At 44.4% G+C, this 26,057-nt stretch overlaps 1 protein-coding gene across 3 annotated transcripts in view; it reads left to right on the forward strand.

Annotated features, from left to right (window-relative positions):
* The window catches only part of LOC140725744 (mediator of RNA polymerase II transcription subunit 12-like protein), a 676,368-nt gene that overhangs the window by 473,787 nt on the left and 176,524 nt on the right, over window positions 1-26,057 (forward strand). For all 3 annotated transcript variants that reach the window (XM_073041599.1, XM_073041601.1, XM_073041600.1), the window contains exons 17-18: window positions 12,335-12,479; window positions 15,022-15,140. In XM_073041599.1, coding sequence (XP_072897700.1) covers window positions 12,335-12,479; window positions 15,022-15,140 — 264 coding nt within the window. The remainder of the gene's footprint in view (window positions 1-12,334; window positions 12,480-15,021; window positions 15,141-26,057) is intronic.

The following is a 26,057-nucleotide window of genomic DNA, read 5'->3' on the forward strand; positions in this document are numbered from 1 at the left end:
TATGCATTGAGTTACTGCCACACAATTGGCTGATTAGATATTTCTGGCGTACATAATAAAGTGGCCACTGAGTGCATTATTTTGATAATAAATTGTTTTGACAGAGTTGTATTTGTATAGGATTTGCCTCTGCATTGTTATTAACAGAAAGAGCTCTGATAATTTGTTGCATATGTTCCATTTTTAGTAAAATGCTGTGGCTATGCTTTGATGAATTTTTTCAGTGTTTTTTTTCTGAACATGAGGGAGATAAGACATTTTCACAAGTTATAAATAAACTGCTGGAGGAACTCAACAGATACAGTAGCATCTGCAGGGTCAAAGAAATGGCTGACACTTCGTGTCTGGATCCTGCATCGGGATTTCAAAATTGAATGAAGGAAAAATGGAGTTTCTGGAAGGGAAGAGTTAGGCTGATTGTAAAATAGGTTAAAGGTCAGCACAACATTGTGGGCTGAGGCACCTATATTGTGCTATCACGAGGAAATCTGCAGATGCTGGAAATTCAAACAACAACACACACAAAATGCTGGTAGAACACAGCAGGCTAGGCAGCATCTATAGGGAGAAGCGCTGTCGACGTTTCGGGCCGAGACCCATCGTCAGGACTAACCGAAAGGAAAGATAGTAAGAGATTTGAAAGTAGTAGGGGGAGGGGGAAATGCGAAATGATAGGAGAAGACCGGAGGGGGTGGGATGAAGCTAAGAGCTGGAAAGGTGATTGGTGAAAGTGATACAGAGCTGGAGAAGGGAAAGGATCATGGAACGGGAGGCCTCAGGAGAAAGAAAGGAGGAGGGGGAAGCACCAGAGGGAGATGGAGAACAGACAAGCAACTAAATATGTCAGGGATGGGGTAAGAAGGGGAGGAGGGGCATTAACGGAAGTTAGAGAAGTCAACGTTCATGCCATCAGGTTAGAGGCTACCCAGCCGGTATATAAGGTGTTCCTCCAACCCGAGTTTGGATTCATCTTGATAGTAGAGGAGGCCATGGATAGACATATCAGAATGGGAATGGGACATGGAATTAAAATGTGTGGCCACTGGGAGATCCTGCTTTTTCTGGCGGACCAAGCGTAGGTGTTCCGCGAAACGGTCTCCCAGTCTGCGTCGGGTCTCACCAATATATAAAAGGCCACACCGGGAGCACTGGACACAGTATACCACACCAGCCGACTCACAGATGAAGTGTCACCTCACCTGGAAGGACTGTCTGGGGCCCTGAATGGTGGTGAGGGAGGAAGTGTAAGGGCAGGTATAGCACTTGTTCCGTTCACAAGGATAAATGCCAGGAGGGAGATCGGTGGGAAGGGATGGGGGGGACGAGTGGACAAGAGAGTCGCGTAGGGAGCAATCCCTACGAAAAGCAGAGGGGGGGGGAGGGAATAAGAGGGACTTCATCACACCCTGTTCCAATTCCAACCTCACTCCTTCCGAACGCTCTGCTCTCCGCTCCCTCCGCACCAATCCCAACCTCACTATAAAACCTGCTGATAAGGGGGGAGCTGTTGTTGTCTGGCATACTGACCTCTACCTGGCCGAGACACAGCGACAACTCTCTGATACCTCCTCTTATTTACCCCTTGATCATGATCCCACTAAGGAGCACCAGGCCATTGTCTTCTATACCATCACCAACTTTATTAGCTCTGGGGATCTCCCATCCACAGCCACAAACCTCATAGTTCCCACACCCCGCACTTCCCGTTTCTACCTCCTACCCAAGATCCACAAACCTGCCTGTTCAGGTAGACCTATTGTCTCAGCTTGTTCCTGCCCCACTGAACTCATTTCTGCATACCTTGACACTGTCTTATCCCCCCTTGTTCAATCTCTTCCCACCTATGTTTGTGACACTTCTCATGCTTTGAATTTTTTCAATGATTTTATGTTCCCTGACCCCCTCCGTCTTATTTTCACCATGGACGTCCAGTCCCTATATACCTCCATCCCCCACCGAGATGGTCTCGAAGCTCTTCGGTTTTTTTTGGATTCCAGACCTAACCAAATCTCCTTTACCACCACTCTCCTCCATCTAATGGAAGTAGTTCTTACTCTCAATAATTTCTCCTTTGGCTCCTCCCACTTCCTCCAAACCAAGGGTGTAGCCATGGGCACCCGTATGGGTCCCAGTTATGCCTGCTTTTTTGTTGGCTTTGTGGAACAGTCCATGTTCCAATGCTATACCAGTATCCATTCCCCTCTTTTCCTTCGCTACATCGACGACTGCATTGGCACTGCCTCCTGCACGCGTGCTGAGCTCGTCGACTTCATTAACTTTGCCTCCAACTTTCACCCTGCCCTCAAAGTTACCTGGTCCATTTCCGACACCTCCCTCCCCTTTCTTGATCTTTCTGTGTCCATCTCTGGAGATGGCCTATCTACCGATATCTACTATAAGCCTACAGACTCTCACAGCTACCCGGACTATTCCTCTTCCCACTCTGTCTCTTGCAAAAATGCTATCCCTTTCTCACAATTCCTCTGTCTCTGCCACATCTGCTCTCAGGATGAGGCTTTTCATTCCAGGACGAAGGAGTTGTCTTCCTTTTTTAAACAAAGGGGCTTCCCTTCGTCCACCATCAACTCTGCTTTCAAACGCATCTCTCCCATTTTCCGCACATCTGCCCTCACCCCATCCACCCGCCACCCCACTCGGGATAGGGTTCCCCTTGTCCTTACCTACCACCCCACCAGCCTCCGGGTCCAATGTATAATTCTCCGTAACTTCTGCCACCTCCAACGGGATCTCACTACCAAACACATTTTTCCCTCCCCTCCCCCTTTCTGCTTTTCGCAGGGATCACTCCCTACACGACTCCCTTGTCCACTCGTCCCCCCCATCCCTTCCCACTGATCTCCCTCCTGGCACTTATCCTTGTAAACGGAACAAGTGCTACACCTGCCCTTACACTTCCTCCCTCACCACCATTCGGGGCCCCTGACAGTCCTTCCAGGTGAGGCGACACTTCACCTGGGAGTCGGCTGGTGTTGTATACTGCGTCCGGTGCTTCCGGTGTGGCCTTTTACATATTGGTGAGACCCGACGCAGACTGGGAGACCGTTTTGCAGAACACCTATGCTTGGTCCGCCAGAAAAAGCAGGATCTCCCAGTGGCCACACATTTTAATTCCACGTCCCATTCTCATTCTGATATGTCCATCCATGGCCTCCTCTATTGTCAAAATGAATCCAAACTCAGGTTGGTGGAACAACACCTTATATACCGGCTGGGTAGCCTCCAACCAAATGGCATGAACATTGACATCTCTAACTTCCATTAATGCCCCTCCTCCCCTTCTTACCCCATCCCTGACATATTTAGTTGTTTGTCTGTTCTCCATCTCCCTCTGGTGCTCCCCCCCCCCCCTTCTTTCTCCTGAGACCTCCCGTCCCATGATCCTTTCCCTTCTCCAGCTCTGTATCACTTTCACCAATCACCTTTCCAGCTCTTAGCTTCATCCCACCCCCTCCGGTCTTCTCCTATCATTTCGCATCTCCCCCTCCCCCCACTACTTTCAAATCTCTTACTATCTTTCCTTTCCATTAGTCCTGACGAAGGGTCTCGGCCCGAAACGTCGACAGCGCTTCTCCCTATAGATGCTGCCTAGCCTGCTGTGTTCTACCAGCATTTTGTGTGTGTTGTATATTGTGCTATGCTGTTTGATGTTCATTTTCATGCCAAGAAAATGAATGTCAACGTAGTATATATTAACATTTTTGTACTTGGTTCATAATTTTAAACTTTGGTTCATTAATTTAAAATATGATTTCTGTCAGTTTGGTATTGATATTGGTTTATCATTGTCATACATGCCAAGATACATTGAAAACCTGTCTTGCATACTGTTTATACAGATCAAATCAGTACACAGTGGACTAAGGTAGGAAAAGATATAATAGCAATGTAGAAAAATAAAAATAAAGTACGAGATCATAAAGAGGTAGATTGTGGGCTAAGAGTATATCTTATCATCCAAGAGGTCCATTCATGTATCTGATTACTTCCCGCTGAGTTTCAATAGACAATAGACAATAGGTGCAGAAGTAGACTATTCGGCCCCTCGAGCCTGCACCGCCATTTTGAGATCATGGCTGATCATTTACTATCAATACCCAGTTCCTGCCTCGTCCCCGTATCCCTTGATTCCCCTATCCATAAGATACCTATCTAGCTCCTTCTTGAAAGCATCCAGAGAATTGGCCTCCACTGCCTTCCGAGGCAGTGCATTCCAGATCCCCACAACTCTCTGGGAGAAAAAGTTTTTCCTTAACTCTGTCCTAAATGACCTACCCCTTATTCTCAAACCATGCCCTCTGGTACTGGACTCTCCCAGCATCTGGAACATATTTCCTGTCTCTATCTTGTCCAATCCCTTAATAATCTTACATGTTTCAATCGGATCCCCTCTCAATCTCCTTAATTCCAGCGTGTACAAGCCCAGTCTCTCTAACCTCTCTGCGTAAGACAGTCCAGACATCCCAGGAATTAACTTCGTGAATCTACGCTGCACTTCCTCTACAGCCAGGAAGTCCTTCCTTAACCCTGGAGACCAAAACTGTACACAATACTCCAGGTGTGGTCTCACCAGGGCTCTGTACAAATGCAAGAGGATTTCCTTGCTCTTGTACTCAATTCCCTTTGTAATAAAGACCAACATTCCATTAGCTTTCTTCACTGCCTGCTGCACTTGCTCATTCACCTTCAGTGACTGATGAACAAGGACTCCTAGATCTCTTTGTATTTCTCCCTTACCTAACTTTACACCATTCAGATAATAATCTGCCTTCCTGTTCTTACTCCCAAAGTGGATAACCTCACACTTATTCACATTAAACATCATCTGCCAAGTATCAGCCCACTCACCCAGCCTATCCAAGTCACCCTGAATTCTCCTAACATCCTCATCACATGTCACACTGCCACCCAGCTTAGTATCATCAGCAAACTTGCTGATGTTATTTTCTATGCCTTCATCCAAATCGTTAATGTAAATGGTAAACAGCTGTGGTCCCAATACCGAGCCCTGTGGCACCCCACTAGTCACCACCTGCCATTCCGAGAAACACCCATTCACCGCTACCCTTTGCTTTCTATCTGCCAACCAGTTTTCTATCCATGTCAATGTCTTCCCCCCAATGCCATGAGCTTTGATTTTACCCACCAATCTCCTATGTGGGACCTTATCAAATGCCTTCTGAAAATCGAGGTACACTACATCCACTGGATCTCCCTTGTCTAACTTCCTGGTTACATCCTCGAAAAACTCCAATAGATTAGTCAAGCATGATTTACCCTTGGTAAACCATGCTGGCTCAGCCCAATCCTATCACTGCTATCTAGATATGCCACTATTTCATCTTTAATAATGGACTCTAGCATCTTCCCCACCACCGATGTCAGGCTGACAGGTCAATAGTTCTCTGTTTTCTCCCTCCCTCCTTTCTTAAAAAGTGGGATAACATTAGCCATTCTCCAATCCTCAGGAACTGATCCTGAATCTAAGGAACATTGGAAAATGATTACCAATGCATCCGCAATTTCCAGGGCCACCTCCTTTAGTACCCTAGGATGCAGACCATCTGGACCTGGGAATTTGACAGCCTTCAGTCCCGTCAGTCTGCTCATCACCGTTTCCTTCCTAATGTCAATCTGTTTCATTTCCTCTGTTACCCTATGTCCTTGGTCCATCCATACATCTGGGAGATTGCTTGTGTCTTCCTCGGTGAAGACAGATCTAAAGTACTTATTAAATTCTTCTGCCATTTCTCTGTTTCCCATAACAATTTCACCCAATTCATTCTTCAAGGGCCCAACATTGTTCTTAACTATCTTCTTTCTCTCCACATACCTAAAAAAGCTTTTGCTATCCTCCTTTATATTCCTGGCTAGCTTGCGTTCGTACCTCATTTTTTCTCCCCGTATTGCCTTTTTAGTTAAGTTCTGTTGTTCCTTAAAAATTTCCCAATCGTCTGTCCTCCCACTCACCTTAGCTCTGTCATACTTCCTTTTTTTTTAATGCTATGCAATCTCTGACTTCCTTTGTCAACCACTGTGGCCCCCTTCCCCCCTTTGAATCCTTCCTTCTCCGGGGGATGAACTGATTTTGCACCTTGTGCATTATTCCCAAGAATACCTGCCATTGCTGTTCCACTGTCTTTTCTGCTAGGATATCCATCCAGTTAACTTTGGCCAGCTCCTCCCTCATGGCTCCAGAGTTTCCCCTTTTCAACTACAACACTGACACCTCCGAGCTGCCCTTATCCTTCTCAAATTGCAGATAAAAACGTATCATATTATGATCACTACCTCCTAATGGCTCCTTTACTTCAAGATCGCTTATCAAATCCTGTTCATTACATAACACTAAATCCAGAATAGCCTTGTCCCTGGTCGGCTCTCGTACAAGCTGTTCCAAGAATGCATCCCGTAGGCACTCTACAAACTCCCTATCCTGGGGTCCAGCACCAACCTGATTCTCCCAGTTCACCTGCATGTTGAAATCCCCCATAACTACTGCGACATTACCTTTGCCACATGCCAATGTGTTCCTCATCCCCCTTTTCACCTCTTCAATTAGTTTCTTATTTCTCCAGCCCTTGACCTTTCCCACCCACATGGTTTCACCTATCATCTTCCAGCTAGCCTCTTTCCCCTCCCCCCCAACTTTATTTTCAGGCATCTTTCCCCTTCCTTCTCAGTCCTGAAGAAGGGTCTCAGCCCGAGCCATTGACTGTTTATTCACTTCCATAGATGCTGCCTGACCTGCTGAGTTCCTGCGGCAATTTGTTTGCGTTGCCTCTGATAACAGCTAGATAGAAGCTGTACTTTAGTCTGGTTTTATGTGCTTTCAGGGTTTTTTTAAAATCTTTTGCCCATTGCAAGAGGAGAGAAGAAAGAATGTCCAGGACAGTGATAGGTACAGTTCAGACATTAGTTCATCATGAAAGAGGAATGTCTGTTACCAAATTTATCTTGTTTGTACTCAATGTAGATTTCCGTTAGTAAGGATGTTGAGCAAGAAGGCGCCTTCTCTCTTGCAAAACAATTAAAAATATGTGTCAGTCCTCTCAGCTGCTGAGTCTTTCTTTGCGCCCACAAGACAAAACCTTAGTGTAATATGTGGTTACGTATACACTCAGTGACTACTTTATTAGTTATCTCCTGCACCTTATAAAATGGCCACTTAGTGTACGTTCATGGTCTTCTGCTGCTGTAGCCTATCCACTTCAAGGTACAATGTGTTGTACATTCAGAGATGCTCTTTTGCATACTACTGTTGTAATGTGTGGTTATTTGAGATACAGTCACCTTCCTGACAACTTGAACCAGTCTGGCCATTCTTCTGTGATCTCTCTCATTAAAAAGGTACTTTCAGCCACAGAACTGCTGCTCACTGGATGTTATTTTTTGTTTTTCACACCATTCTCTGTAAACTTTGGACACTGTACCGTGTGAAAATCCGAGGAGGTCCGTAGTTTCTGAGATAGTCAAGCCACCTCATCTGGCACCAGCAGTCTTTCCACGGCCACAAAAACACTTAGATCACATTTCTTCCACATTTTGATGTTTGGTCTGAACAACTGAAACCTCTTGACCATGTCTGCAGCTTTTATGCATTGAGTTGCTTCCGCATGATCGGCTGATTAAATATTTGCATTAACGAGCAGGTGTACCTAATAAAGTGACCATCGAGTGTTTGTACATTGATTATAAATTTACTTTGAATTTAGTAGATACCCAAACACATATATGGAGGGACCGACACCCTGTTTATGATTAGTTACATTACAACTATTACTATTCAATACCGAAATAATTAAAGCTCTTGCATTCATTTAATTAGGCAAAACATTGTAATAGATCCTTACAAAAATATTGAAGTGCACATTGTTTGAATATGAGTCAAAAGATGATCTATCCAAGAAGGTCCACGCTACTTATTTTTATTAGGGATTCAAAATGTAATTAGCCACGTGGCGACTTCCATATACTGTATGTCGAACAGTGTTGGGATGATCAAATTGAGGTCTTTATTGCTAAGGTGGGGCTTGGTGAATGGATGAAATGAAGGGGAGGTGTTTCTACTTTAAGTTTGTGAAAAAAAATGAAAGTGCAATTACTAATGAATAAGTTCAGTGATGGTATACTGCTCACCAGACAACAAGGGTCCCTGAATAAATAATGCTGTTATTTCAGTGAAATTACCCTCATTTTTAGATTGCTCAACTTCATTTTTTTGTCTTGCAACTCACTCATTTCTTCAGCCATCACATTAGGGCTCTGAGATGTCTACAAGCTTTCTGGGCTCATAACTATTCGCACATTTAATCACCCCATGGTGGCAGCCGTGCAACCATTTGCCAAGGTCCTGAGCTCTGGAATTCCTTCCCTAAATCCTTGTGGGGTTTTATTATCTGTTCTGTCATCTCCCTGTGCTGCTTGGGGTCAGACTATGTTTGAAAAGTGCCCCCCCCCTTATTTTGAAGGTATGGAAAGGCACATTGTTATTGGTAAGTCAAAGACCGTGATCACCTATGTCATGTGACACAGCACATGATGATGATGAATCATGGGATAATTTACAATGACCCATTTAACCTACTAATTGGTAGGTCTTTGGGATGTGGGAGGAAATCTTGCAGCTGGAGGAAGTCCATGTGCTCATGGGAGGAACGTACAAACTTTTTACAGACAGGGCAGAATTGAACTCCAAACTCTGATACCCTAAGTTGCAAAACAGAAGTTTTGAATCCAAATCTTCCACTGTAACTTGTTACATCTGGTAATAATAAACCATTTATTTTATTGAGATCCAGTGTGGAGTAGGCCCTTCCAGCCCTCCAAGCTGTGTTGACTTGTGGCCCCCGAGTTAACCGTAGCATAGTCACAGGAAAATTTACAATGACCAATTAAACTACCAACCGGTACGTCTGTGGACTGTGGGAAGAAACTGGAGCACCTGAAAGAAGCCCACAAAGGTCATGGTTAGAATATACAATCTCCTGACAGGCAGGGGCAGGAATTGAACCCAGGTCACTGGTATGTAAAGCATTGTGTTAACCACTACGCTACCATGCTGACCCACAATTTAGCATGTGAGATCTACGGCAGCTGAGGAGAATAAAAAATGGAATTCATGTAGAATTGGCGTAAGTGAAAGCAAGATAGTTGGTATAGACCTGACCTGTTTCCACGCTTCATCTCGCTATGATTAATTCTATTCAAGGGCCATATCAGAAGGAAGTATTTCTCTTCCCCTCCTATCCCACATCCCTTGTCAAGTTTTGAGTACATCTAATTTCAAAAGAAGATGTGAACTTTTGCTGGGTGTCAAAATTCCCTCTGTGGTGATCGGTCTTTCGGGAGTGAAAATGGAAGCATTACAAGTTGATCTATGGGTGGCTTTGTAAGGTGTCTGCCTCAGACCATAAATGCCAACTGGTGCTTAGACAGAGCATCACCTGAGGAAGATTACTTCAAGTTGCTCTCATGGTGTTTTGCTAACCTGGGTGGTGGGGTGGAGATACGTCTCCACCAAAGAGGTGTAAGGTGCTCCTTCCCTCTGCTATCCTGCAGGTCACCCTTGGGCAAGGTGTAGCACCTGCTTAGCCCCCGATCAGGGTGACATGATGCCATGGGGACAGGTGGTGTATATCACAATTCCTGGTTATGCAACCACCGACGCCAGGCTAAGCTTGTTCTTGGCAATTTTTTTCTACAGAAGTGGTTTACTATTGCCTTCTTCTGGGCAGTGTCTTTACAGTGGTTTCAGCATAGATTAGACAGACAGACATACTTTATTGATCCCGAGGGAAATTGGGTTTCATTACAGCCGCACCAACCAAGAATAGTGAAGAAATATAGCAATATAAAACCATAAATAATTAAATAATAATAAATTAATCATGCTAAGTGGAAATAAGTCCAGGACCAGCCTATTGGCTTAGGGTATCTGACACTCCAAGGGAGGAGTTGTAAAGTTTGATAGCCACAGGTAGGAATAACTTCCTATGATGCTCAGTGTTACATCTCGGTGGAATGAATCTCTGGCTGAATGTACTCCTGTGCCTAACCAGTACATTATGGAGTGGATGGGAGTCATTGTCCAAGATGGCATGCAACTTGGACAGCATCCTCTTTTCAGACACCACCGTCAGAGAGTCCAGTTCCACCCCCACAACATCGCTGGCCTTACAAATGAGTTTGTTGATTCTGTTGGTGTCTGCTACCCTCAGCCTGCTGCCCCAGCACACAACAGCAAACATGATAGCACTGGCCACCACAGACTCGTAGAACATCCTCAGCATCGTCCGGCAGATGTTAAAGGACCTCAGTCTCCTCAGGAAATAGAGACGGCTCTGACACTTCTTGTAGACAGCCTCAGTGTTCTTTGACCAGACCAGTTTATTGGCCGAAGGTGCCTGTTTCTGTGCTGTATTGCTCTATGACTCTAAGGCAGGTGACCCCAGCCATTATCAATACTCTTCAGGGGTTGCCTGCCTGGTGTCAATGGTCACATGACCAGGACTTGTGATTTGCACTGGCTGCTCATATGACCATCCAGTACCTGCTCTCATGGCTTCATGTGATTCTGATCAAGAGGGCTAAGCCAATTCTATGGTGCACCCAAAGGTGGTACGCAGGCTAGCAGAGGGACAGAGTGCCTTATACACCTCCTTTAGCAGAGTTGTATTTCCACCCTGGCACCCAATAAAGCTGATCTTATAATCTTTAGGTCCAACTATTCAGACACTGGCTGCTTTGATCTCTGAGGAAATGTGGATGTAATTGAGCAATTGTCAGTGAACACCCTATTTCTGGCTTTGTGCTGGAGTGTTGTTTAGAACAGCAGAAGATGTTTGAACTTAGGACATTGCATTGAAAGCTTATGCCTTGGGACTGGGATAATTAATTCTTCACCACCATTGGTATCTTTCTCATTCAACCGATCAACTCTCAACCATCAAAGTCTTGATGAGTGGTCTCTGCCTGAAATGTTGTCTTTTGATTCACTTCCATAGATGCTGCCTGACCTACTGAGTTCCTCCAGCATTCTGTACGTGTTAGGCTTGATATCCAGCATCTGCAGAATTGTGTGTCGAACACTCTTGTGTTTAAAGTAATAGACACCACTCATTACTTAAGTGATCGGTTGGATGGGAAGTAGTTGACTGGATCTCCCCTGTTTTTCAGTGAACAAGCTATTGCTGCCAGTGTTCTACATTGCTTGATAGACCCCAATACTGGAGTGCATGTTTTCAATGCGACAGCCAATTTGATTCAGATTCTCATCACTGCTAAATCAAACCCGCCTGGTTAATTGTAAACACAAGTTTCTGCAACTGCTGGAAATTGAGAGTAACACGCACAAAAATGCTGGAGGAACCCAGCAGCTCAGGCACCATCTATGGATAGGAATAAACAGTCAATATTTCAGGTTGAGACCCTTCGTTAGGACTGGAAAGGAAGGGATAGTAGCTCAGTCAGTCCCCATTCCTGTTCTGAAGTGTTGCTGCATGGCCTCTTCCACTGATCAGCCACTCTCTGATTAGAGCAGCAATACCTCATATTCCATCCATCCAACCTGATGGCATGAACATCAATTTCTCTAACTCCCAGTAATTTTCCCCCTCCCCTTCCTCTTCCTTTCCCCACTCTGGGTCCCTTCTTACCTCAGCTCTTCTCTTCACCTGCCTATTACCTACCCTTTCTCCCTTGGTCCCTCTCCTCTCCTATCAGACTTAATCTCTTTCAAGTGGGTTTGGTGTTCTCAACTGTGTTAAAATTGCTCACAGAGGTCTTTCATGTTTTTTCTTCAGAATCAGCATCAGATTTGTTATCACAAGCGTTTGTTGTGTAATTTGTTGTTTTACCACAGTGGTACAGTGCAATATATAATTTAAAAAGTGCTATAAGTTACCAGAAGAAATACTTTTTTAAAAATTGTGCAAAAGGAGAGCAAAGTAATGAGGTAATGTTCATGGGTTTATGGACTGTTCCTCATGGAATCTGATGGAATCTCAGCAGTTTTTGATAAATTGAAATTAAATAAAGATGTTTCAAGCAGTCCAGATGAAGGATCTTGTCCCAAAACATCGAGTTTTTATTCCTCTCCACAGTTGCTGCCTGACCTGACCTGACCTGACCAGACCATAGTTCCTCCGGCATTTTGTGGGTATTACTCTGGGTTTCCAGCATCTGCAGAACCTCTTGTGTTATTTTTAAAACCTTGGCTTTACTTGTCGCATGTACACCAAAAGATCGAAACACAATTTTACTAGAGAGTAACGTTCTCTGGATTTAGTTAATGTGCCTTTATCTTCAATTGCAGGATGAAACCTCAAGCCATGAGTGTAACCAGCGAATGATTCTTCTTTATGGTGTTGGGAAGCAGAGAGATGAAGCCCGGCACCAGCTGAAGAGGATTACCAAAGATATCCTGAAAATCCTGAACAAGAAAAGTACAGCAGAAACCGGTGAGTCAGAGACGGCAGCAGCTTGCACTCTTGCTATTTTTATCGACTAGAAAAGAATTACCATTTGCAAGTACACGGAAACCACAGAAAAAGTTGCTGATGCTGGAAATTTGAAATAAAAAAAGTCGATAACACTTTGCAGGTCAGGCAGCGTCACTGGAAGATCTAGTATTTTCAGTTCATCAGAACTGTGGAAACAGACTAGAATTAGGGGACATTGCCTCAAGATTCAGGGGAGAAGATTTAGGACAGAGATGAGGAGAAACTGTTTTTCTCAGAGAGTGGTGAATCTTTGGAATTCTCTGCCCAGGGAAGCAGTTGAGGCTTCTTCACTAAATATATTTAAGAAACAGTTAGATAGGTTTTTACATAGTAAGGGAATTAAGGGTTATGGGGAAAAGACAGGCAGATGGAGCTGAGTTTACAGACAGATCAGCAATGATCTTATTGAATGGCAGAGCAGGCTCGATGGGCCGACTGGCCTACTCCTGCTCCTGTTTCTTATATTCTTATGTCCTTATTTCCAACCATGTAGGGGATGGATAGAACAAAGGGAATATCTCTGACAGGGTAAGACCAAGATTGTGGAGTGATCCTGCTGTTCACAAGGCCTTCTGGCTGATAGATTTAGTGAGGGGAAATTGAAAGGAGAGAAAGCAAATAGGGGTGCATAAAACAGTCATTCAGAGCTGCAACTAATCAGAAGGTGTTGAATTCAACACGTGTCCAGACTGAAGGAACAGTGCAGTGCCTCAGCTTACAGTGATCATCTTTGTAACCAAGCAAAAAGTAACAGGTAAGAGTGGATGGAGAATGAAAGTGACAGGTACTCAGTGGCAACAATTTCATCTGCTACGTTAGAGAGACCAAATTGATCACAGTGCCCATTTGTAGAAGGTTTCCACAGAACCACCCTATTTATATTGAGGCTTCCGTTCCAATGAAACCTAATGCAAGCATGAGGAATACCATCTTGTCTTTCTTCTGAAGCCTTTGGGACTCGATGCTTATTTTTATATAGAGACACAGCGACGTAATAGCCCTTCCACCTGATGACCCACACCGCCAATTACACCCACCAGCTTTCTAACCTGCACATGTTTGTAACATGGGAAGAAACCAGAGCGTTCGGAGGAAACCCACGCAGTCACGTACAATCTCCTGACAGACTGTGGTGGAATTGAACCCGGGTTGCTGGTGATGTAATAGTGTAATGCTAACCACTAGGCTGCTGTGAATTCAACATTTTCAGGAAACTCACTTTCTCTGGTTGATGGAGGAACGTATCGAGGAAATAATGGAGTATGTGATCCACCGGTAATAACTCAATTCACTCTCCACAGACACTGCCTGATTTGCTGAACTTTTTCAGCATTTTGGGACTGATGCAGGATCTCTACCTGAAACAGTTACCATTCCTCTCCTCCCACAGATACTGCCTGGACCATTGATAACCTCCAGTGGATTGTCTTTTGCTCCAGATTCCAGCGTCTGCAGTCCATTTGGGTCTCCGCTACTTTCATTTTGGTTTTGAGTTAAGCAGCCGATCTCAGCTGCATTATTCAAAGATTTAAGAAGTACCTTTATTTGTTCTCTTCCTTTCTAACATCCCCCATTATTTCTATAAAGCAGCTTGTACAATTAGTGACCATAGCCTCAATTGTATAGGAAAAGATGGGTGGCACAGTAGCACAATGCTTTGCAGTACCAGCGACCCGGGTTCAATATCGGCCGTGACCTATAAGGAGTTTGTACGGGTTCTCCCCGTGACCACGTAGGTTTCCTCTGAGTCCTCTGGTTCCCCCCCCCAACCACAGTCCAAAGAAGTACTGGTTGGTAGGCTAATCGGTCATTGTTAATTCTCCCGTGAATAATCTAGGATTAAATCAGGGGATTGCTGGCCAGTACAGCTCGAAAGGCCGGAAAAGCCTATTCTGTGCTGTGTATCAGTCAATCAATCAATAAGATGATCCATAATACAATACTTAAAGTTGCCTCCTATCGCGGGGGAGCTCAGGACCAGAGCACACAGACTCAGAATAGAGGGACATCCATTTAGAATAGAGATGGGGAGGAATTTCTTTAGCCAGAGAGCAGTGAATCTGTGGAATTCTTTGCCACAGATAGCTGTGGAGGTCAAGTTATTGAGTATATTTAAAAAGGAGGTTGACAGGGTCTTGATTAGTCAAGGTCTTGAAAATTACATAAGAGCGCAGGAGAATGGGGTTGACAAGATAATCAATCAGCCTTGATGGAATGGCAGAGCAGACTCGATGGGCTGAATGGCCTCATTCTACACTTATTGTATGTTTTATGTTCTTATCATCACCACTTGTCCTAATAATCCCCCCTCCCCCCCCATACCCTCTATACAACTTAAGGTAAGCTTGTCTTCTCGTACTCCATGTTCAATTGAAGGGTCCTGATGCTGAAGCTTTAACTCTGCTTCTCTCTCCACAGATACAGTCTGAACTGCTGATCGCTTCCAACATTTTCCTTGGATATTTTTAAATTAACCTTTCATCATCTTCTGTTTGTGCAGCCGGAGACGAAGGACAGAAATCGAAGAGGATCAAACAAGAAACCCCACTAACCCTAGAGACTATTTTTGCTAAACTTCAACAACTCTCCTACTTTGACCAGCATCAGGTGACGTCTCAGGTGTGGAGGTGTTTCTTTCTCTCCCGTTGTTAGGTAGCGTTAGCGTTGTGGTCTTAATTAGACGATGTTCTGGCTCAGAACAGAGGATGATGGAGATGAGAGGTCATCGATGGCTGTTGCTCCTTTGGGAGCTAAGGGCCCAAGAGGAGGAGGTGTGGTGGTTTTACAGTGCAGTCAACAACTTACTAATCCTAACCTGCATGCCTTTGGAATATGGGAGGACACTGGAGCACCTGGAGGAAACCCACACGGACATGGGGAGAGCATACAAACTTCATGCAGCAGCAGCAAGAATTGAACCCCGATCTCTGGCTGATCTCTGGCATTGTAAAGTGTTGCGCTAACCACTATGCTACCATGCTTTCTGCCCAACTGGTCCATGCCAACCAAGATGCCCATCTAACCTCATCCTATTTGCCCTTGTTTGATCCATAACCCTCCAAACTTCTCCTGTTAATGTAGATGGCCACGTGTCTTTTAAATGTTGTTAATAGAACGTAGAAAAGTACAGCCCCTGTACAGGCCCTTTGGCCCATGATGCTGTGCTGATCTTTTAACCTGCTCCAAGATCAATCTGATATTTCCCTCCCACATCGCCCCCCACTGACCTTTCATCCATGTACCTTTCCAAGAGTCTCTTAAATGTTCTTAATGTATCTGCCAGCACCATGACCCCTGGCACTGTATTCGAATCACTCACCATTCTGTAAGAAAACCTACCCCTGACATCCCTCCATTACTTTCCTACAATCACCTTAAAATTACGTCCTCTCATTTAGCCACTGCCACCCTTGGAAAATGGTGCTGGCTGTCCATTTGATTTGTACACCTTATACACCTCCGTCAAGTCACCTCAATGACCTGGATGATAATGTGGCAAATTGGATCAGCAAATTTGTTGATGATACAAAGATTGGAGGTGTAGTGGACAGTGAGGAAGGTTTTCAAAGCTTGCAGAGGGATTTGGATCAGTTGGAGGAATGGGCTGAGAAATGGCAGATGGAGTTTAATGTGGACAAGTGTGAGATATTACACTTCGGAAGGTCAAACCAAGGTAGAAGATACAAGGTAAATGGTAGGGCACTGAGGAGTGCAGTAGAACAGAGGGATCTGGGAGTACAGATACATAATTCCTTAAAAGTGGCGTCACAACTACAAACAATAGGGTCGTAAAGAGAGCTTTTGGTACATTGGCATTTATAAATCAAAGTATGGAATATAAGAGTTGGAATGTAATGGTGAGGTTGTGTAAGACTTTCGTGAGACCGAATTTGGAGTATTGTGTGCAGTTTTGGTCACCTAATTACAGGAAAGATATTAATAAGGTTGAAAGAGTGCAGAGAAGGTTTACAAGGATATTGCCGGGACTTGAGAAACTGAGTTACAGAGAAAGGTTGAATAGGTTAGGACTTTATTCCCTGGAGCGTAGGAGAATGAGGGGTGATTTGATAGAGGTATATAAAATTATGATGGGTATAGATAGAGTGAATGCAAGCAGGCTTTTTCCACTGAGGTCAGATGAGAAAAAAACCAGAGGTCATGGGTTAAGGGTGAAGGGGGAAAAGATTAAAGGGAACATTGGGGGGGCTTCTTCATGCAGAGAGTGGTGGGAGCGTGGAATGAGCTGCCAGATGAAGAGGTGAATGCGGGCTCACTTTTGACATTTAAGAAAAACTTGGACAGGTAGATGGATGAGAGGGGTATAGAGGGATATGGCCCAGGTGCAGGTCAGTGGGACTAGGCAGAAAAATGGTTCGGCACAGCCAAGAAGGGCCAAAAGGCCTGCTTCTGTGCTGTAACATTCTATGGTTCTCTCATCCTCCTTCACTCCAAAGAGAAAACCCCTGTATATTGTTACTAGACTTGCCTCAACCACTTGCTCTGAGAGCTCATTCTATCCATGCAACACCCTCTGCATGAAGAAGTTGCCCCTCAGGTCCCCCTTGAAGTTTTCCCCTCTCCCAAAACTTGCCGTCTAGTTTTCTATTCCTGTGTGCATTCGCTCTAGCTAAACCCCTCATAATTTTGTACTCTTTTATACTGTTGCCCCTCCGACTCCAGTGCTCCAAAGAACAGCAGGCAGCTTTGCTATTAACAAGAGGGAGTTTACTACCAATACCGGGAGGTTTAGCATTTGTTCAGAAGGAGAGCCTCATAGGCGTTTGGGCTCATTCCGGCCGTGAGAGCAGAGAACAGCGAATTAAGTAAAAATACAGGAAGGACAAGTGGGGTGCCTATTGTTGGGAGTAGACCAGTGGGAGTGTCAGGCTTTGGCTTTGGCTCCAAGGAGGCTTCAGCTTGAAAGAAGCGTTGGCTCTGGGTCAGTTTCTTCTCTCTCACTATAGCTAGTGTAGTAAATGGCCACTGTGTGTTCTTAATGCTGCATCAGATCCAGGGTCTCCCAGAGAACTACATCTGCATGAAGTGCATCCAGCTGCAGCTCCTTGAAGACCTTCGGCTTGTACTGGAGAGTGAGGAGTTCATCGATCAGATTTACAGGGCAGCAGTCACCCCGAAGTCGCAGAAGGCGAGTAGCTGGGTGACTGTCGGGAGAAATGGAGATGTGAATAGGCAGTTAGCGCAGAGCACCCCTGTTGCCATTCCCCTCAATAATAAGGAAAACCTCATGGAGACCAAGTTACTGGAACTGAGCATGGGTCTGTGGTGCGCAAGGAAAAGAGAGAAAAGGGGAGCGGTGGTGATAGTGGAGTCAATAGTCAGAGGAACAGATGGGAGCTTCTGTGGATGTGAACAGGAGACCCAGATGATTTGTTGTCTCCCAGGTGCCAGGGTCAGGGACATCTTGGATCGTGTCCCCAGTCTTTTAGAGAGGGAGGGAGAGCAGCCGTATGGCTAGGTACATATTGATACCAATGACCTAGGAAGGAAAAGCAATGAGGACCTGGAGAGAGAATTTGGAGAGCTAGGCAGAAAGCCGAGAAGCAGGCCCTCCAGGGTAGTAGTCACGCACCAGTAAGGGTAGAAACAGGATGATTTGGCAGATAAGTGTGTGACTGAGAAGCTGGTGCAGGAGGCAGGGCTTCAGGCTCTTGGATCATTGGGATCTCTTCTGGGGGAGGTATGACCTGTACAAAAGTGATGGGTTGCACCTGAACCCAAGAGATACCAAAATTCTTGTGGGCAGGTGCGTTAGAGCTGTTGATGAGGTTTTTAACTAATTTGGCGGGGGTTGGATGTGCAAACCAGAGTGCAGGGGCTCGGGATAGAATAGCTGGTAAGAAAGATAGAGTGCAGTCTGACCGTCAGGAAGGGCAGGCAGATGATCGGACAAAATTGCAGCCAGCAAGGTGAGTATCAGTGCATTAGGGATGCAGAATCAAAAAGGGTAGCAAAGTGTTACATCTCAATGCACAGAGTATAAGAAATAAGCTGGATGATCTAGTTGCACTTTTACAGATTGTTGGGTATGATGTTGTGTCCATCACTGAATCATGGCTGAAGGATGGTTGTAGCTGGGAGCTGAATGTCCAAGGCTACACGTTCTATCAGAAAGATAGGAAGTTCGGCAGAGAGGTTGGTGTGGCTCTGCTGGTAAAAAAATGGCTTCAAGTCATTAGAAGGATGTGACATAGGATCGGAAGATGTTGAATCCTTGTGGGTTGAGGTAATAAACGTCAAGAGAAAATGGACCCTGATGGCGGTTGTATTCAGGCCTCCCATCAGCTGCTGGGATGTGGACCACAGATTACGATGGGAAATAGAAAAGGAGTGTCAAAAGGCAATATTATGATAGTCTTGGGAGATTTCAACATGCAGGACGATTGGAAAAATCAGTTTGGTAATGGATCTCAAGGGAGTGAATTTGTTGAAAGCCTACGAGATGAGTTTTTAGACAATTTGTTGTTGAGCATTCTAGGCATTCTTCATCTATACTGGTTTGAGTGATATATATATATTGAACTGGAAACGATTAGGCAGCTTAAGCTAAATGAACCCTGAGGAGACAGCACAATATAATTGAGTTCAACTTGAAATTTGATCAGGAGAAAGTCTGACATAACAGTATTTCAGTGGAGTAAAGGAAATTACAGTGATATGAGAGAGGAGATGGCCAAAGTTAATTGGAAAGACATGCTGGCAGGGATGACAGCAGAGCAGCAATGGCACATGTTTCTGGGAAAATTGAGGAAGTACAGGATAGATATATTCCAAAAATGAAGAAATACTCAAATGGCAAAATAGTACAATTGTGGCTGACAAGGAAAATCAAAGATATTTGTAAAAACAAAAGAGAGAGCATACAACAAAGAAAAAACTAGCAGAAAGATAGAGGATTGGGAACCTACAGAGAGCAACTAAAAGAATGATTAGGAGGGAAAAGATGAAATATGAAAGCAAGCCAACAAACAATATCAAAGTGGGTAGTAAAAACGTTTTCAAGTATGTAAAAATAATAGAGAGATGAGAGTTGGATATAGTACCCCTGGAAAATGAAGCCAAAGAAATAATAATGGGGGACAAGGAGATGGCGGGTGAACTAAATGAGTATTTTGCATCAGTCGTCATTGTGAAAGACATGAGCAGTGTGCCAGATGTTGAAGGGTGTGAGGGAAGAGAAGTGAGTGCAGTTACTATTACAAGGGAGAAGGTGCTCAAAGAGCTGAAAGACCTAAGGGTTCATAAGTCACCCAGATCAGATGAACCCTAACGTTCTGAAAGAGGTAGAGGTAGAGGTTGTGGAGGCATTAGTAATGATCTTTCAAAAATCATTGGACTCTGATAAGGTTCTGGAGGACTGGAAAATTGCAAATGTCACTCCACTCTTTAAGAAAGGAGGGAGGCAACAGAAAGGAATTTCTGTTAGCCCAACCTCAGTGTTTAGGAAAATGTTGGAGTCAGTTGTTAGGGATGAGACTATGGAGTACTTGGTGACACAGGACAAGAAACAACAAAGTCAGCATGGTTTTCTAAAGGGAGCATCTTGCCTGACGAACCAGTTGGAATTCTTTGAGGAATTACAAGTGGATAGATAAAGGATGTAATGGATGTTGTATATTTGGACTTTTAAAAGGCCTTTGTCAAGGTACCACACATGAGGCTGCTTACCAAGTTAAGAGCCCATAGTATTACAGGAAAGTTACTTGACATGGTTAGACCATTGGCTGATTGGTAGGAGGCAGCAAGTGGGAATAAAAGAATCCTTTCTGGGTGGCTAAATATTCTATATCTGAATGCACGAAGTGTCAGAAATAAGGTGGATGAGCTTGAAGCTCAGGTGCGAATGGGTAACTATGATGTTGTTGGGATAACGGAGACATGGCTGCAGGGAGATCAGACCTGGGAAATGAATGTGCAAGGGTATACGTGCTATCGTAGGGACAGAAATGTGGGCAGAGGGGGTGGGGTGGCCCTGTTGGTGAGGAATGAGAGTCAGTCCTTTGCAAGGGGGGACATAGGATCAGGAGAAGTAGAGTCTGTGTGGATAGAACTGAGGAACAGTAAGGGCAAAAAGACCCTAATGGGTGTTGTCTACAGGCCCCCAAACAGTAGCATGGATATTGGGTGCGTTGAATAGGGAGTTAACATTGGCATGTGGCAAAGGTAATGTCGCAGTAGTTATGGGGGATTTCAACATGCAGGTGAATTGGGAGAATCAGGTTGGTGCTGGACCCCAAGATAGGGAGTTTGTAGAATGCCTACGGGATGCATTCTTGGAACAGCTTGTACGGGAGTCAACCAGGGACAAGGCTATTCTGGATTTAGTCTTGTGTAATGAACAGGATTTGATAAGCGATCTTGAAGTAAAGGAGCCATTAGGGGGTAGTGATCATAATATGATAAGTTTTTATCTGCAATTTGAGAAGGATAAGGGCAGATCGGAGGTGTCAGTGTTGCAGTTGAACAGGGGAGACTATGGAGCCATGAGGGAGGAGCTGGCCAAAGTTAACTGGATGGATATCCTAGCAGAAAAGACAGTGGAACAGCAATGGCAGGTATTCTTGGGAATAATGCACAAGGTGCAAAATCAGTTCATCCCCCGGAGAAGGAAGGATTCAAAGGGTGGGAAAGGGGCCACAGTGGTTGACAAAGTAAGTCAGAGATTGCATAGCATTAAAAAAAAGGAAGTATGACAGAGCTAAGGTGAGTGGGAGGACAGATGATTGGGAAATGTTTAAGGAACAACAGAACTTAACTACAAAGGCAATACAGGGAGAAAAAATGAGGTACGAACGCAAGCTAGCCAGGAATATAAAAGAGAATAGCAAAAGCTTTTTTATGTATGTGAAGAGAAAGAAGTTAGTTAAGAACAATGTTGGGCCCTTGAAGAATGAATTGGGTGGAATTGTTATGGGAAACAGAGAAATGGCAGAAGAATTTAATACCGGTAAGTACTTTAGATCTGTCTTCACTAGGGAAGACACAAGCAATCTCCCAGATGTATGGATGGGCCAAGGACATAGGGTAACAGAGGAAATGAAACAGATTGACATTAGGAAGGAAACGGTGATGAGTAAACTGATGGGACTGAAGGCTGACAAATCCCCAGGTCCAGATGGTCTGCATCCTAGGGTACTAAAGGAGGTGGCTCTGGAAATTGCGGATGCATTGGTAATCATTTTCCAATGTTCCTTAGATTCAGGATCAGTTCCTGAGGATTGGAGAATGGCTAATGTTATCCCACTTTTTAAGAAAGGAGGGAGGGAGAAAACAGAGAACTATTGTCCTGTCAGCCTAACATCAGTAGTGGGGAAGATGCTAGAGTCCATTATTAAAGATGAAATAGTGGCATATCTAGATAGCAGTGATAGGATTGGGCCGAGCCAGCATGGATTTACCAAGGGCAAATCATACTTGACTAATCTATTGGAGTTTTTCGAGGATGTAACCAGGAAGTTAGACAAGGGAGATCCAGTGGATGTAGTGTACCTCGAGAAGGCATTTGATAAGGTCCCACATAGGAGATTGGTGGGTAAAATCAGAGCTCATGGCATTGGGGGGAAGATATTGACATGGATAGAAAACTGGTTGGCAGATAGAAAGCAAAGGGTAACGGTGAATGGGAGTTTCTCGGAATGGCAGGTGGTGACTAGTGGGGTGCCACAGGGCTCGGTATTGGGACCACAGCTGTTTACGATTTACGTCAATGATTTAGATGAAGGCATTGAGAATAACATCAGAAAGTTTGCTGATGATACTAAGCTGGGTGGCAGTGTGACATGTGATGAGGATATTTGGAGAATTCAGGGTGACTTGGATAGGCTGAGTGAGTGGGCAGATACTTGGCAGATGACGTTTAATGTGAATAAGTGTGAGGTTATCCACTTTGGGAGTAAGAACAGGAAGGCAGATTATTATCTGAACGGTGTAGAGTTAAGTAAGGGAGAAATACAAAGAGATCTAGGAGTCCTTGTTCATCAGTCACTGAAGGTGAATGAGCAAGTGCAGCAGGCAGTGAAGAAGGCTAATGGAATGTTGGCCTTTATTACAAAGGGAATTGAGTACAAGAGCAAGGAAATCCTTTTGCATTTGTACAGAGCCCTGGTGAGACCACACCTGGAGTATTGTGTACAGTTTTGGTCTCCAGGGTTAAGGAAGGACATCCTGGCTATAGAGGAAGTGCAGCGTAGATTCACGAGGTTAATTCCTGGGATGTCCGGACTGTCTTACGCAGAGAGGTTAGAGAGACTGGGCTTGTACACGCTGGAATTGAGATTGAGAGGGGATCTGATTGCAACATATAAGATTATTAAGGGATGGAACAAGATAGAGACAGGAAATATGTTCCAGATGCTGGGAGAGTCCAGTACCAGAGGGCATGGTTTGAGAATAAGGGGTAGGTCATTTAGGACAGAGTTAAGGAAAAACTTCTTCTCCCAGAGAGTTGTGGGGGTCTGGAATGCACTGCCTCGGAAGGCAGTGGAGGCCAATTCTCTGGATGCTTTCAAGAAGGAGCTAGATAGGTATCTTATGGATAGGGGAATCAAGGGATATGGGGACAAGGCAGGAACTGGGTATTGATAGTAGATGATCAGCCATGATCTCAGAATGGCAGTGCAGGCTCAAAGGGCCGAATGGTCTACTTCTGCACCTATTGTCTATTGGTTGCCAGGGGCTAGTGGTGTTCTGCTGGGATCACTTTTGGGACCGCCTCTTTTTATGCTGTATATCAATGATTCAGATGATGAAATAGATGGCTTTGTTGCCAAGTTTGCAGATGATATGAAGATTGGTGGAGGGACATGTAGCGTTGAGAAAACAGGTAGGCTGCAGAAGGACTCAGATTTGGAGAATAGGCAAAAAAGTGGCAAATGAAATGCAGTGTTGGAAAATGCATGGCCATGCTCTTTGGTAGAAATAAATGTGCAAGCTATTTTCTAAGTGGGGATAAAATGCAAAAATCTATGATGCAAAGAGACTTGAGAGTTCTTGTGCAGAATACCCTAAAGGTTAACGCACGTTGAGTCAGTGGTGAGGAAAGCAAATGGCATGTTAGCATTCATTTCAAAAGGTTCTAGAATACAAGAACAGGGATGTTATGCTGAGGCTTCTTAAGGCACTGGTGAGGCCTCACCTTGAGTATTGTGAGCAGTTTTGGGCTCCTTATCTGAAAAAAGATATGCTGGCATTGGAGAGGGTTCAGAGGAGATTCACAAGGCTGATTCTGGGAATGAAAGGGTTATCATATGAGGAACGTTTGATGGCTCTGAGTCTGTACTCACTGGAATTTAGAAGGATGAGGAGGGGATCTCATTGAAACTTTCGAATGTTGAAAGGCCTAGTCAGAGTAGATGTGGAAAGGATGTTTCCCATGGTGGGTGCGTTTAGGACAAGAAGGTGTAGCCTCAGGATAGAGGGACATTCATTTAAAACAGAGATGAAGAGAAATTTCTTTAGCCAGATGGTGCTGAATGTGTGGAACTTGTTACCACGGGCAGCTGTGGAGCCCAGGTCATTGGGCGTATTTAAGGCACAGCTTGATAAGTTCTTGATTGGACATGGCATCAAAGCTTACAGGGAGAAGGCCGGGGAGTGGGGTTGTGGAAGAGAAAAACGACTCAGCCCTGATAGCGTGGTGGAGCAGACTTGATGGGTCAAATGGCCGAATACTACTCCCATGTCTTATGGTCGTATGGTGTTATGATGGGAAGCTTTTAGTGATTCTCTTTATGCTGGTAGACCTTGGATCCTACCCCTACCACTCATTCACCACTCCTCCTCTGTATGTCCCTCTGCCCCAGTCTTTACTCTGCACCTGAACCGCACCATCAAGGCCGTTCTCTCTTCTCACCGCTCCTATTGAGAAGGAAGTGTGAAGTCTTGGGTCCCATTCCACCAGGCTCAAGAACAGTTATTACCCTTCATCCATCAGGCTTCTGAACTGGCATGGAGAACTTCTGTCACCTGAACTCTCAACTGTTTCCACAATCTATGGACTCATTTTTCAGGACTCTACAACTCATGTTCTCAGTTGTATTTATTTATTCATTCATTCATTCACATATTTCTCTACTGTTTCATCTATTGTTTTATTTTTGTATTTGCATTTTGTCATCTTTTGCATATTGGCTGTTAGTCTTTGTGCGTAGCTTTTCATTGATTCTATTGCATTTTTTGTTCTACACTGAATGCCTGCAAGAAATTGAAGCTCAGAGTAGTATATAGTGACATACACAAATTTTGATACTAAATATACTCTGAATTTTGAACTTTGAACTTCAGCTACCTTCAACCTCCCTGGTGTTAGAGTTGATGCGATTAAGAGGTGTGGGCAAGTAACTGTGTTCCATTGGGTGACTGGAACACTACAGGGGGCCACAAAAGCAAGGCTGTGTTACAGCTTGGAGCATCGGAGTTCAATGTTCAATCCCGGCGTCCTCTATAAGGAGTCTGTATCCTGTGGAATGTGTGGGTTTTCTCCAGGTGCTCTGGTTTCCTCCTGCAGTCCAAAGAGATACGGATTAGCAGGCTAATTGGTTGTTGTAAATTGTCCTGTGATTGAGCTAGGGTTACTTTGGGGTTGCAGAGCCGCATGGCTGTAAAGGCTGGAAGGGCCTATTCTGAACTGAATCTCCATAAATAAATAAAGGATATAATTATTATCGATTTTCACCTCATAGTACTGCTCAACGCTGAAATCCAGTCACATCTTCTGTCAAAATCCTTAACTAAGAAAGGATGTGCTAACACTGGAGAGGGTTCAAAGGAGGTTCACGAAAATTATACCAGGATTGAAAGGCTTATCATATGAGGCGGGTTTGATGGCTCTGGGCCTGTATTCACTGAAATTCAGAAGAATAAGTGGGGATGTCATTGAAAACTACCAGATGTTTAAGAGGCTCGATAGAGTAGATGTAGATAATATGTTTCCTGTTGTTGGGGGGTCTAGATCCAGAGCACACTGCCTCAGAATTGAGGGACGTCCATTTAGAATGGAGATGAGGAGGAATTTCTTTAGTCGGAGAGTATTGACTGATTAGAATTTGTTGCTACAGGTGGCGGTGGAGGCCAAGTCAATGGGTATATTTAAGACAGAGCTTGATAGATTCTTGATTCGTCAGGGTACGAAGGGCCACAGGGAGATGGCAGGAGATTGGTGCTGAGAGGTAATTGTATCAGCCATGAAGAAATGGCAGAGCAGACTTGATGGGTCCGATGGCCTAATTATGCTCCTATATCTTAAGGTCTCATAGTCTAAAAATAAAGCTTGATGTTTCTGCAAACCTCTGTTGGTATTGGTATTATTTCATCATGGTCACGTATACTGAGATACAGTGAAAAGCTTACTTTGCTTGCCTTCCAGCCAGACGTGTCCAATGTCAGCACATATACGTGGTAACTAGGTAGACAAAGTACAGAATATAGCTTAAGAGTTATGGGGAAGTGCAGCGTAGGTGGACAAATGAAGTGCAGTGGGGCATGACAAGGTAGATCAGGAAATCAAGAGCTCAAGATTTT

The sequence above is a fragment of the Hemitrygon akajei genome, chromosome 3 (genome assembly GCF_048418815.1).
Source record: "Hemitrygon akajei chromosome 3, sHemAka1.3, whole genome shotgun sequence".
NCBI classification, from domain to species: Eukaryota; Metazoa; Chordata; class Chondrichthyes; order Myliobatiformes; family Dasyatidae; genus Hemitrygon; species Hemitrygon akajei.